The sequence below is a fragment of the Cydia pomonella genome, chromosome 22 (assembly GCF_033807575.1).
Source record: "Cydia pomonella isolate Wapato2018A chromosome 22, ilCydPomo1, whole genome shotgun sequence".
NCBI lineage: Eukaryota > Metazoa > Arthropoda > Insecta > Lepidoptera > Tortricidae > Cydia > Cydia pomonella.
This window is the reverse complement of record NC_084724.1, coordinates 14,258,923-14,273,665: the sequence shown is the minus strand read 5'-3', so window position 1 is coordinate 14,273,665 and position 14,743 is coordinate 14,258,923. Positions and strand designations below refer to the sequence as shown.

The 14,743-nt window shown below is 39.6% G+C and overlaps 1 protein-coding gene across 2 annotated transcripts in view; it reads left to right on the top strand.

Annotated features, from left to right (window-relative positions):
- The first annotated feature begins 7,029 nt into the window (after positions 1–7,029).
- Positions 7,030–14,743, top strand: part of LOC133530374 (tubulointerstitial nephritis antigen-like) — a 77,193-nt gene continuing 69,479 nt past the window's right edge. Inside the window, exons 1-2 of one of the 2 annotated variants that reach the window (XM_061868285.1) lie at positions 7,030–7,741; positions 8,012–8,159. In XM_061868285.1, coding sequence (XP_061724269.1) covers positions 7,045–7,741; positions 8,012–8,159 — 845 coding nt within the window. In that variant the 5' untranslated portion in view covers positions 7,030–7,044. Of the gene's footprint in view, positions 7,742–8,011; positions 8,160–11,627; positions 11,691–14,743 lie in introns of those variants that run through there. The other variant, XM_061868286.1, reaches the window with a different exon arrangement.

Below are 14,743 nucleotides of genomic sequence, written 5' to 3'. Positions count from 1 at the left end.
GTTATAACCGAGCAAAGCTCGGTCGCCCAGGTACTATATATATATATATATAATATATATATATATTATATATATATTTTATTTTATTTTATTTATTCAGGATTACAACAGCTTATAATAATTACATGTGCAATTTTAAATTTTAAGTGTATAAAGCCAATTACAGTAATCCACAAGGTCAAATCTTGATATAAGTAAATAGTTAAGAAGGTAGTTACAGAATAGTAGGTATACATTAGTGAACATGATTGAGCACTTACTGAGACACAATTAGCTAAACAAATATATAAAAAGAACCTTTTTTTTTACTCTGATTAATTATTGAATTGAATATTGAGGTAGGCAATACATTATAAAACAATATTTCAATATTATGTGTAAGCTAGGTCTAGAACCAGTACGGATATTTATGTCTACATATATATATAGGAGTGTGTGTGTGTGTGTGTGTGTGTGTGTGTGTGTGTGTGTGTAATTACATAATTTTAATTAGTTATATAATAAGTTGATTAAGATACCATGAGTAGAAACGCTCATTTATACCATAGCAAGTTACCGATACAATGCATTCTACTGATTACCCCGGCTAGCAGCTGATACAGATATAATATACAAGAATTGCTCGTTTAAAGGTATAAGATATATATCACAACTCATATTTACTACACAAAGGATATAATAAGAGGCTTCCGTATGGTGAATGTGGTCATCCTTTCTTGAAAACAGGACATTTAATAAGATAAATTTACCAAATAAATCTGAAATATGGTTGGTAGCGACATCTGTGGAGGAACAAACAAACCTGACATCTTTATTGGAAATCGATAGGTTGAATAAAACATTGTTTTCAGGATAATTTACGAAAAGGAAAGCAGACTTGCAGCGAGTCTAATAAATATATGTGGTTGTACTTTATTTATTTCGTGGAACCCCTTCCTTTAATTATCATATAAAACTTAATTTGTCGAGCTTGTATGACGAAAGGTGAACTTACAAGTAGTTCAACCGCTCCGCGACAGGTGGCACCTCATTTGAAATGAGACAGTTATTCCACCACAGATGGCGTCGTGAACACGATTTGTACATAATTATTTTATTACATCATAATTTTAAAGTAATTTAATAAAAATACTTTAAAAGAGATTTTGAATAAATAACAACGTAAAACTCGAAAGAGTAAGTACAAAACGGAAACGTTTAGCGAAATTTGTTATTCGTTCCACAGAAAACACAAGTATGCAGTGACATTGACATTAGTGACAAGTACAAACAGGTTTCATAAACGCGGCTATCTACAAAGTCCGAATCCTGTTGTTAATTATCAAATTACTTGAGAAATCCAGTGTTTCATAATCGGAAATTGCTCCCAAATCGAGTATTAAAGGAAATAATTAATTATATCGTCAGGTAAGAAGTGAGAATCCATTTTGTGTTTTTACGCCGTCAAGCAAAGCGCTTTGCGCGTTGTTTGTAAAGTTTCCATACTTTATCGAAATGTTTCCATAACAACTAAATACATAACGATTTGTTATTATCACTTGTAGATTCTACAATGCATTTAGTAAAGCGTGTACAGATGGAAGTTCGTTTTATAATCCATATCAAGTAGAAATTAAAGTGAAGGATATATTGCGCCTTTTCAAGCTTTAAGTACATATTTTAAGCCACTTTGGCAATAGTTGAGTAGTACAAGTTGTTACCCGAAAGAATAAAAATAATCTGGTCAAATACACTGAATTAATACATTAAATGTATCATTTATCATCAAGGTAACTTCATAGATGCTCTAAGAGGAAATTACCTACCACATATAGACATCACTGCCCAGTGGTGGACAGAATGCATTGCTGTAGTATTTGAAGAAAATCTAAGTAACAAGGTTTATGACAATTAAACCTGAACGATAACAAGTTATAAGGAATTTAGCGGTTTGTGTTTGATTGTGAGTATTGCGGAGGTTGCGGGAAGTGTAACTTTTTCAATTTTTAAACGACTTCAAGATTTCAAAAGAGGAGGAGGAGGATTATCAATTCGGTTGTATGTTTTTTTTGTTTTTTTTTTAATGTTTGTTACTCCATAACTCCGTCATTTCATGAGGAATCGAGGGAACTCTTCAAATGTGAATGACATACATAAAGTGATTTTTGTATTTTCTGTAACAAATCAAGCATTTACATTTTAAAAAGTGACATTTGACGAAGTGGAACTGCTAATGATGATCAGAATGGAACTCTTCAACGACGCAACGTTTGGCGATTTCTCCTCTTCGCTGTGTTAAGCTAATTAGATTTTCAAGAAAAATTTTTGTCAAGTTCGAGTTCTGGCGATGGGGTCCATGAGGACTCGAGGGAACTCCTCAAATGTTAAAGGCATATATATAGTCATCTTAGTATTTTCATTAACAAATAAAATACTTACATTTGTAGAAGTGACATTTGATGAAGTGGAACTGCTGATGATGAACAGAACGGAACTCTTCAATGATGATAGTTCACGTTTGGCAACTTGTTCTCTTTGCCAAGCAGTTAGGTTTTCAAGGCACATTTTTATATTTCTATCCTATTTCGTTTCTTAGGGTTCCGGAGCCAAATGGCAAAAAACGGAACCCTTATAGATTCGTCATGTCTGTCTGTCTGTCCGATTATGTCACAAACACTTTTTTCCGAAACCATAATAGCTATACTGTTCAAACTTAGTAAGTAGATGTATTCTATGAACTGCATTAAGATTTTCACATAAAAATAGAAAAAAAAACAATAAATTTTGGGGGTTCCCCATACTTAAAACTGAAACTCAAAAAATCTTTTATCATCAAACCCATACGCGTGGGTTATCTATGGATAGGTCTTCAAAAATGATATTGAGGTTTCTAATATAATTTTTTTCTAAACTGAATGGTTTGCGCGAGAGACACTTCCAAAGTGATAAAATGTGTTTCCCCCCCCCCCCCCCCCCCCCCCCTGTAACTTCTAAAATAAGAGAATGATAGACCTAAAAAAATATATGATGTACATTACCACCGAAAATTGGTTTGAACGAGATCTAGGAAGTAGTTTTTTTTAATACGTCATAAATGGTACGGAACCCTTCATGGGCGAGTCCGACTCGCACTTGGCCGCTTTTTATATTTCTATCCTATTTAGTTTTTTTTAATAATTATCTAGTGCTTTGTTTCATGCATGGTGTGAAATAATTTATCTTAAATACAATCGAATACCCTATTGCAGGTATCTTACCAGTCAACCATAGGGCAAATTGGAAATGTGTCAAGGTGGATGCAGTGACAAAAAAAAACATGTTACCTCCTTTTCTACATAATTAGGCGTAGGACGCTGTCTTTTTAATTTAATTGTATGGAATCCAAAATCAACAATAATCTTTCTTTCACCGGTCTCCCTCATTGAAGTCGGTTTTTTTTTCTTAAAAATTATTTAATTTTACAGATGGGAAGAGGACATCCGAATGTTGAAAGATCTGGGGGTGGATTACTACAGGTGAGGCGGCTTTTACATTTTACTAATTCGTATTAAGCAGAACTAAACGTCTGCTAGCGATATTACAATTTTTTGAACTAAGGCAAACATTTAAAATATTAACCATCTCCGGCAACGGGTTACCCCATCACTAGCGTCTTATGAGCGTCAGCGTCTAGTCAGCGGTATGGAAAATGGCGTCGCTGCGCAGTTGCACCAACATAGAGTTGAGTAGACGCCGACGCTCGGGAGACGCTAGTGTAGGGGAGCCCTAAGAGCCACCCCACACTAGCGTATTTTGAGCGTCGGCATCTAGTCAGCGGTATGGAAAATGGCGTCGCTGCGCAGTTGCACCAACATAGAGTTGAGTAGACGCCAACGCTCGGGAGACGCTAGTGTAGAGGAGCCCTAAGAGCCACCCCACACTAGCGTATTTTGAGCGTCGGCATCTAGTCAGCGGTATGGAAAATGACGCCGCCGCGCAGTTGCGTCCACGTTGCGTCGAGCGGCATCCATGGTTGCCTCGGACCGGAACTGGGTCGTTCTAACGAAAGTTAACCTTTATGTGTTATCTGTCGAGGCATTACCGAATAGGTCCTATGGAAGCGCTGGCTTTTTGGCTAGCATTATGCTGAGTTGGGTCCATTTCATGATGCACACGAAATCTGCGTGGGTGATCTGAACTTTTCTTGCTGTTGTTTGTATATATTCGTACATGTTTTGTGATCGTCACGAATAAATTTCTGTAATCTTTATCTTTAAACGCAGGTTCTCAATATCATGGCCGCGGTTGCTGCCCACGGGGCTCTCGAACCAGATCAGCCAAGATGGCGTCCGTTACTACAACACGCTCATCAACGCGCTGCTCCAGAACGGTATACAGCCGTACGTCACCATCTATCACTGGGACATGCCCAGGAGGATATATAACATGGGTAAATATGCTATTGCTATTACAACATTTACAACACACTCATCAACGCGCTGCTCCAGAACAGTATATGGTTATATACCGTACGTCACCATCTATCATATGCTCAGGAGGATAAACAATATGGGTAAATATGCCAAGGTATGGTTGGACCGGACCGATACAGTGTTATGTTTACGATGCTTGATATAAAATAATCTTCACTTAATTTAGTCGTTATCTTTTATCTATTTTTCAATTTGTTCACTCTATATTATTTTATGTCTTTTTCCTTCTTGTCTGTTACCTTTCGTGATTTTTCTCACTTGATGGTCTCATGGGAAGATCAGCGCTGGAAGCCACCAGCAACATGCTGAGATGAGGCCATTTCGTGGCTTTTTATACTTCCTTTGTTTTTGTTATATCATGTAATTTAATGTGTCTTGTTTGTGTTTACGGATAAAAATTATTCTATTCTTCTAAATACTCACTTTATTCATAAAGCATGCTATAAAACACTTATCAACGCGCTGCTCTAGACCGGCATACTAGCTTACATCATCATCTGTCACTGAGGGATCATGAGGGAATATATCCAGGAGGATATACAATATACATATAATATGGATAAATATTTACTCCCTTTATTCGTAAAACATGTTAGACTCTCACCACTTTAACTTTGCACAAACATGTAATAATGCGTACACATGTATATCCCTATTACCTCGATACTTGACGTAGCACTTGGTATGAACACTTAGCGTGGTTCGACTTTATAACACACTTATCAACGCGCTCGAGAACGGCAAACAACCATACATAACCATTTTCTTCAGTCTGGATTTCAGGAACAAAAAAATATTTGAGATTTCCTTTTTTCTGCACATTAATTTCCGCTCTGGGTTGGAAGGTCAGATGGGAATTGTCTTCGTAAACACTAGTTCCTGCGCCAATTCATGGTATTAGTTGTAAAGCGAACCCCAAGCTCCCATGAATCGTGGTAAAAAGTCGAGACAGCACGAGGAAAATAATGACTTGACTGGGTCACATATTGCAAGCTATGTTAAACCCAATTCGTACTCGCTTGAGTTAAAACTATATACGTATGTAAAGTTGGTTGACCATATAAAGTTATGATACCATTCAGCTGGCCTGATGATGGACTCAGCCATAGGAACTCTGTGATAAAACAACGCAATCTAACTGTGTTTGGGTTTGTTACCATCATACATACCATCTCCTCCAAGAGGGCGCGTCGCCTCCGTCCGTGGACGCACATGCAGAAGAAGAGTAAAGAATACAGCATTTCTAGGCTTTCGCCCTTTAGTCGGGAACAGATTGAGCGGATTAGGGATGAGGATATACTATGATATTATATAATAATAATATATTTTTTATTGTGCACCACATTATGAAAAGGGAATACAATAAGTAATCAAAGGTTTTCCTTGTTTTTTGCTAGCCATTTGAATCTACGGGGTTAAAATCAATCCTTAACTTAACCTACTTTTAGACAGATATTAAATTCAGCGGCGGTCGCAGTTCTAACCTAACCTACTTTTTACAAGCCTTTATTTACTTTCACCTGACCATTGTCTGTTTGTAATCAAATCTAGCAAGTTAAATTTGATCCACTTCCCGGTTTCCGATTGAGCTGCAAATTTGCATACATATGTAAGTCGGGTGACAATGCAATATTATGGTACCATCGAGCTGATCTGATGATGGAGACAAGAGGTGGACATAGGAACTCTGTGATAAAACAACGCAACCTAATTGTGTTTGGGGTTTTTAGAATTTGCTCGATGAGAAAAGTACAGTCAGCGATAAAAGCTTGTCCCAAAATTGAAATTTTTGCCAAAAACTTATTTTTAACACGCTTTTATTAGGTTAACCATCTTCCAAGGATTGTAGGGTCATGAAAATTGGCACCTATATGTAGTTCTGATGACAATACAATAATATGGTACTGTCGAACTGATCTGATGATGGAGCCGGAAGATATGAACTGGAACTTCATGATGGAACATCGTATCATAGCTGTGTTTAGATTTGTTAGAAAAATCTTACCAACTTTGACCACGATTAGGTTTCAAGGTCTGATGATGAAGCCGGAGATAGGCACTGGCATTCTATGATGGAATATCGTATCATAAGCGTGTTTTTCTAGTGTTTTTAAACTATTAATTTATTAATATTCGGTTTCTATCGCTGGGAAATCTGTCCCAGATACAAACAGTTCAATTGCCCAATTCGTCGACCTGGGTGTGCAGTCGCCATCAGATATATCGGAACGGCCAAGGTGCTCACAAATATCTGAACAAATCCTCTATTACCAAGATGTTAAAGTTCAGATATTTTTAACACCTTGGCCGTCCCGACATATCTGATGGCGACTGTACGAATTTAGATTGTTTGTGCCCGTTTGCCACCGACGTGGTATAAAAGAATACAATCAATGATTTAGTGTTGGCATGTTGTAGATGTTCGCGGAGTACGACGACACGGAGCTCGGCGCCCTGGACTGCGAGGAGATCGAGGGCTTCATGCCGGAGTCGCACGCCCGGCTGCTGCAGGCCGCCGAGGAGTTCCAGGAGTCGCGGAGAAGGCAGCAGCTGGACAAGGGGAGGGAGGTCGCCAGGTCAGATCGAGGGCTTCATGCCGGAGTTGCGCGCCCGGCTGCTGCAGGCCGCCGAGGAGTTCCAGGAGTCGCGGAGGAGGCAGCAGCTGGACAAGGAGAGGGAGGTCGCCAGGTCAGTCATCGCCAGGTCAGATCGAGGGCTTCATGCCGGAGTCGCACGCTCGGCTGCTGCAGGCCGCCGAGGAGTTCCAGGAGTCGCGGAGGAGGCAGCAGCTGGACAAGGAGAGGGAGGTCACCAGGTCAGTCATCGTCAGGTCAGATCGAGGGCTTCATGCCGGAGGTGCGCGCCCGGCTGCTGCAGGCCGCCGACGAGTTCCAGGAGTCGCGGAGGAGGCAGCAGCTGGATGGACAAGGGGAGGGAGGTCGCCAGGTCATATCGAGGGCTTCATGCCGGAGTCGCACGCCCGGCTGCTGCAGGCCGTCGACGAGTTCCAGGAGTCGCGGAGGAGGCAGCAGCTGGATGGACAAGGGGAGGGAGGTCGCCAGGTCATATCGAGGGCTTCATGCCGGAGTCGCACGCCCGGCTGCTGCAGGCCGCCGACGAGTTCCAGGAGTCGCGGAGGAGGCAGCAGCTGGATGGACAAGGGGAGGGAGGTCGCCAGGTCATATCGAGGGCTTCATGCCGGAGTCGCACGCCCGGCTGCTGCAGGCCGCCGAGGAGTTCCAGGAGTCGCGGAGGAGGCAGCAGCTGGACAAGGAGAGGGAGGTCGCCAGGTCAGTCATCGCCAGGTCAGATTAAACTATTGAAGTAAACTTGCAATTTTTGCCTTTTAGTTTCTTTAGTTTGGTTGTTTAATTAGGCATTAAAATACTCGTGTGATTCTTGTATGAAACTCGGTTCATTTGTTTCCCACACTCGTATTTTAATGTCTTTCATTATGTTGCAGTCACATATATTACTATTAAATTCCACGCGTTCCGCGCGCGTCAATTGACATCTTGTCTCGGTCAAAGTAATGAAATCATTGAATCGGCGTCCCCCAGGATGCGACGCCTGCAGGAAATCGAGGAAGAGTCGGAAGAGGAACTGGAAACTGTGGAAGTGCCCAGAGAGGAGAAGTGGGACTGCGAGACCATCCTGTCCACCTACTCCAACCTGTAAAACCATCCCAAGATCATCGAGGAGCCCAAGGTACGTCAGACCCTGCATAGAAACTTGCTTGCAGAGGGGGTCAGTTACCTCTGCAGCTTACTGTTTCCTGACTCTAAAGTACTCATTTTAGTTAGACCGCTTCTGCCCGTGATTTTGTGGTATGGGTACCAGTCTCAACTTTTTAGGGTTCCGTAGCCAAATGGCAAAAAACGGAACCCTTATAGTTTATATATTTCACCCCTCTTTTACACGATAAAAAGGCTAGTCGACAAACTTAAATAAAGATGTGTACATGTTTTCGATTGACGTTTTTCGAAAAACGATAGCGGATGTTGATTGTATTAAATAAATATATATACATTACACGATGCATGAAATAAAGCACCAGATCATGTATAGAGAGACGTAGACAGCTTTTATTTTTAGACACAATTTCTCATTTATAAATCGTATAGAACTATAATTTGCTAGTCCTTCGTATAAAATCCATTGTGACCAAATCGTTTTGACAGTTCAAAAAATGAAACTGATTTGACTAGTAGTCAAATACCCTATTGTCATTTTGTACAGAGAATCGACCATCAGGTAAAGTAGGTAGTAGTCTCAACATAACGAGTTTCACAAAACTCTTCGTCAACAGACAAAGACTTACAATTAGAAGGCAAATCTTCCACCTCCCAAAAACGTTTTAGAGAATCATCGATATTTGTAGTGACGTCTTGTGCCTCGAAGTGGCTAAATTACAATTAACATTAAATCGGTTGTAGCTTTCGCCCGTGCGACCAGCTACTAACCATCCTAACTTAGTATCTTGTAGGATAGGCTTTCCTTCTTCTAGATCTATCTGATCCGGCTTGAGAACTTGAAAAAAATTGTCCCCTGACAACAAAATATCAAACTGATCCGGTTTATAGAACAACGGATCAGCTAACAACATGCGGTAAATCTAATTTTTCGACATCGATAGCCACATTTGGCACATCATCAGAGATTGTGGGAATCACCCAACAATCAGCCTCTAATTCATACGAACTAAACCTTAGTTAACCTTTAGTTGGATACGTTCGGATATCTCTGTTTTCTGTTTATTGATCCCAGTAATATTAAACGGTTCAATTTCATTTGTGGGTAGTTTTAACTTTTCCTTAAAATGTTCTGTAACGAAACACGATTGACTGCCATTGTCCAAGAGCGCACGAGCGAGATAAGTAGTGTTACTTTTAGGATAATATACTTCGACTTGTGCCGTGCACAACATAACCTGACCCGATGCGCCAGTCGACATGTGAACAGAAGAGTTTACATTTTTTACAGTGTCGGTAGTTGCAACATTATTACTGCTGACGCGGTCGCAATGCAAGACCGAATTGTGTTTTTTCTTGCAACTACGACAGGAACCCTTCAAAGTGCATTGAGAACCATCATGTCCCGCGCGGAGACAATTATTACAAAGTTTATGTTTTGAAACTTCAACAAGCCTGTCTTCCAGACCCATTGACTTGAACTTGGTGCACTGATAAACATGATGGTTCTGGCCGCATATCAGACACGGTTTAATTCGTGGTCCCTCGCCAGACGAAACAAAAGATTTAATATTTTTATTTTCCCTAATAACAGGTTTACTTTCATTTGACCGACTGCAAAACATCGTTTGTAACACATTAGCCCGATTACGTAAAAACTCTTTAAAATGTTCTAAAGTGGGTACTTCAGAAATTTTATTTAAATTACTTGAGGGTAGGCATGAAAAATCTCCTTTATACTCCTCCCAATTTCCGTTTGTTTTGGGATCTAACTTCGCCGAGACCAAAAAATCACTAACGGGTCCACCTTAAAGACTCCTTTTGTATAGGATTAATATTTACGATCGCACTCAAATGATTATTTATTAATATATATTTTATTATCGTATCTTTCACATAATGCCTTCCACGCAAGCTCGTATCCGCTGGCAGAAAAATCAATTGACCTTATTGCTAAACTAGCACTTCCTTGTAATGAATTCCTTAAATAGTGGAATTTATTTACCGGCGCAATTGACTCGTTGTTGTTGATCAATGACTCAAATAAATCATTAAACTCTAACCAACGCGTATAATTTCCATCAAACGTCGGCAAATTTATTACTGGTAGACGAACTGACGAATGTTTTCCATGACACGAACTTGATTTAGTTGAATCACTGTCCCCACTATTTTTGGCCGAAAACGAATCAATTATATCTTGCGCTAATGCAATTTGCGAATAGAAAAGACTTTCAGTTTGAGTTCTTTCCGCCATTTGTTCGTCGAAATTAGCGGAAATATCTTCAAGTTGAACTTGCACGGCGTCATAATCAACCATTAATTTACGAAGTCCATCTAATCGCAAACTCAACTCTTTTATTAGGGTTCCGTAGCCAAATGGCAAAAAACGGAACCCTTATAGATTCGTCATGTCCGTCTGTCTGTCCGATTCTGTCACAGCCACTTTTTTCCGAAACTATAAAAGCTATACTGTTCAAACTTGGTAAGTAGATGTATTCTATGAACCGCATTATGATGTTTACACAAAAATAGAAAAAAAAACAATAAATTTTGGGGGTTCCCCATACTTAGAACTGAAACTCAAAAATTCTTTTTTCATCAAACCCATACGTGTGGGGTATCTATGGATAGGTCTTTAAAAATGATATTGAGGATTCTAATATCATTTTTTTCTAAACTGAATAGTTTGCGCGAGAGACACTTCCAAAGTGGTAAAAAGTGTGTCCCCCCCCCGTAACTTCTAAAATAACAGAATGAAAAATCTAAAAAAAATATATGATATACATTGCCATGCAAACTTCCACCGAAAATTGGTTCGAACGAGATCTAGTAAGTAGTTTTTTTTTAATACGTCATAAAAATTTAAAAAAAAAATTTTTTTCATCAAACCCATACGTGTGGGTTATCTAAGGATAGGTCTTCAAAAATGATATTTAGGTTTCTAATATCATTTTTTTCTAAACTGAATAGTTTGCGCGAGAGACACTTCCAAAGTGAAAAAAGTGTCCCCCCCCCTGTAACTTCTAAAATAACGGAATGAAAAAATCTAAAAAAATTATATGATATACATTACCATGCAAACTTCCAACGAAAATTGGTTTGAACCAGATCTAGTAAGTAGTTTTTTTAATACGTCATAAATGGTACGGAACCCTTCATGGGCTAGTCCGACTCGCACTTGGCCGCTTTTTAATATGACGTGTGCTCAGACCCTTGTACAGTTTTTACAAAGTCTTTAAAACGGTCAACTGACTTTTAAGTCCACCGCGCCTTCTGGTTAATTTTTTATTTCATTCCTCAGCAATTTTAAACAATAAACAATGAGCTAAGTAAATAAAATGGTGCAATCAAACCGGTAACACGATCCAGCCGTCAAGTCCAGCACCGCTGCCGCCGAGCCCGCCAGCAGCACCGGCCGCGTCAGGCGAACCCGTTCCCACAGCGCTCGTACTCGCGAATAGCCCGGAAACCGCGTAGCAACAGGGTCCCGGTCACAGCGCGCAGCGATGATTACACTGGAATTTACCACAACGGACTTTGAAACGTAGGAATGCACCTCAATGGACTTTGAACCCTGTATCGTAATTACCTATTAAATGCAAGTAAATACTTATAAACAACTAAAATGCACCTTTAATGAGACAAAGCAAATTAAATGAATTAATGTTTGTGCAAAAAAAGAAGGCTAAACGAAATTATCGCATAGAAGTAGCAAGCGTGGCACAGAACAAAACTGACGGTAGGTATTTTAAACGGCAGGTACAATGTACGCTTTTATAAAGATAAGATAAAAAATGTTTATTGCCCCAACTACCAAAGATACAAAATAAAAATAACATACAACGTGAGATAAAACAAAATACACTTAATTGCACAAAATAAATTATCCAAAAAAATCACAAAAAATTTACTACAGCTCTTACCTTTTTACCTATGTGGTTTTTTGGTATAGGCAATGGGTACCTGTCTCAGCTTTATTGCCAGATATATACCCAGCGCTGATTTTCAGACGGGTCCCTTTTTTGACAGGTCGGTCATTACATATCCTAGTCAAAATATATAATATATGCGATCGGCGCGGTTGTTTTTGTGAATGTCTGTGTGTATGTGTGTGTTTATTACATTTTCCTACTCCTCTACTGTTATCTGTCATTTATGCATTCATTAACACGAATATAAGAACATACATAAAAGGTTTCAAGAAAAGTCTATATTGTCTATTCCTCATAAAAGCTCTTGTGCTTTTATAAGCTATAATGTTACTGCGATTAATGGCTACCAACCTAACAAAACCAAAACGAATACAGTTTTAAACTAAGTGCATTGATGCCAACTTACAAAATGTTCATTTGGTTGCATAGTAAAAATAATTACTTCATAAGTCAGAAACACGCATGTGACACCCGTAATATAGCAACACCCATAGACTACGAAGACCGCTTAGCGTTGCTTGTTAGTCTCCGTAGGCTACGGTGGCCAAAATTGAGAAAAAACTGTCCAAAAAATTAATTTAGCAAGTAGCAAGTACCAGGGCCTCATGAGTTACGAGGAGGTGTCGCCGACCGGCCGGCCGCGGCCCGGGGCGGGCCGGGCGCGTAACAAGGTATGCTCGCGCATCTTGGCTATATACTTTTGCTGTAATTTGTTTACCTAAATTAAGATTTATTTTTGTTGACTCGTAGGAAAAATATTGTATGCAACGTTGTATAAGTAGGTCAAAAAATTCTCGTGGCGTATTCCTTTACAATGTTCGCCTACGCCTTCGGCTCCGGCTCACATTGTAACTCACGCCACTCGCCTTTTTTGACCCTTCTTATACAACTGATGCATAAAATACTATAACTTACTTCGTTTTACTATAAAATAATAATTACTAGCGTATTGTTATTGCATAAAACTTAAAAGACGGGCAACTTATTGATTTATACAGAAATCATTTATGACGAAGCGCTAATATTGAAATAACGGTGCATCAAAAAGCCGGCAAGCATTATTGAGCTAATCACCGAATATAAACAACTTCTCTTTGCAATTTTAAATGCATTGATCTATACGGAAACCAAGCAAAATATAACTTAGTGCTCAAAATAGTGCAAATTGGCTAGTACGCATAAAGCTAGATACATAACCTGACGTTTGCAAGTAGGCTAGCACAAATTATAGCAAAACAAGTTTAAAAAAATTAGGGAACAAAAGGAGCGGGCTTACTTCACATCGGCATTGACTTTCGTATCTATTTCAACTTGTAGTGTTGCATAACCCAAAACGCCACGGCAGCAGTTCCAGTTTCTTTGTTCTTGCGTAGTCCGTTATTTCTCGACAGTCGCCATAACAGTTGCACGAACTTCAACGGTCGCCTCATGACCGTTTAACTTGAAGAAGTCACGGTCGCCACATGTCCACGCATGTAGGGGTGGACGAGAAGATCTTGGGGTCGTGGATGAGGTGAGCTAAATGACACTCGTAGTCCAATACATGCACGTATAATAATTAACTTTGGTGATACATAGATGTTAAAAGTTATCACTAATTGTAAGCGGACGGGCACAACCGTCCGTCGCAAGATTGCTGAAAGAATGCCGCTGCCGGCCCCACTTCTCCGCGCCCCGCACCATGCATTGCGTCGGCGACGGCTCCCGAAGATGCCCGAACAAAGACGAGGCGTTAACACAGTCTACTGTCGTTTTATCTTTACTTTGGTCTCTAATTTTATTGACAAGTTAATAAAAAAAATTATATAAGTAATACAATTAACTAAACTAAAACTACAATATAAAACTAAAAATCTAAATCTAAAATCTAAATCTACACAGTCTATAGAAGTATCGCAAAAGCGTTAATGTTATTCTATAAGTTTTATTTTTCTAGTTATAAGTAAACGATTTGAGTTACATAATAATCACAAGGACCCGGGTACGTCCTTAAACTACGTCCACAAGAGAGGTATGGGCATTGTGAATGTCATCTCGCTCTGTGTGGTAGGGTGGAGGTACTTCCCCAACTGGGGAAGTACCTCCACCTTACAGAAAATGGCAGCCAAATAACACTAGACCCTACTCATAGTGTTGTGTTCCTGCCGGTGAGTAAGGTTGCCAGAGCTCAACGAGGGTGGGAGGGGGTTAGGGTCGGCAACGCGCATGTAACTCCTCTGGAGTTGCAGGCGTACATAGGCTACGGATACTGCTTACCATCAGGCAGGCCGTATGCTTGTTTGCCACCGACGTAGTATAAAAAAAAAAGTTCACTCCCATACATTTGAGAAAAGGGTCCTTATGACCAATCACAGGCAAAAATTATTGCTTATTACAGTATAGCACTATATTATCACTATTTATTTACTAATCTTGTATTAAAACATAACACCGAAGAAAAGGTGTTATCATAAGTATACTCAGAATCTTGATTAATACAAATTATATTCAAATGATCATAAGAGCAATTCTCATAAACGTTGTTAAATGATTCACACAGTACTGAGTTATCCCGGAAGCGAACTAGTGCCCGACCGAAGGTTCGGTTTCGGCCATTTTCGGCCAAAAAGTAATGTTTCGGCCGTAGTCTCGGTTACGGCCAAATATCGGCAAACCTTTCGGCTGA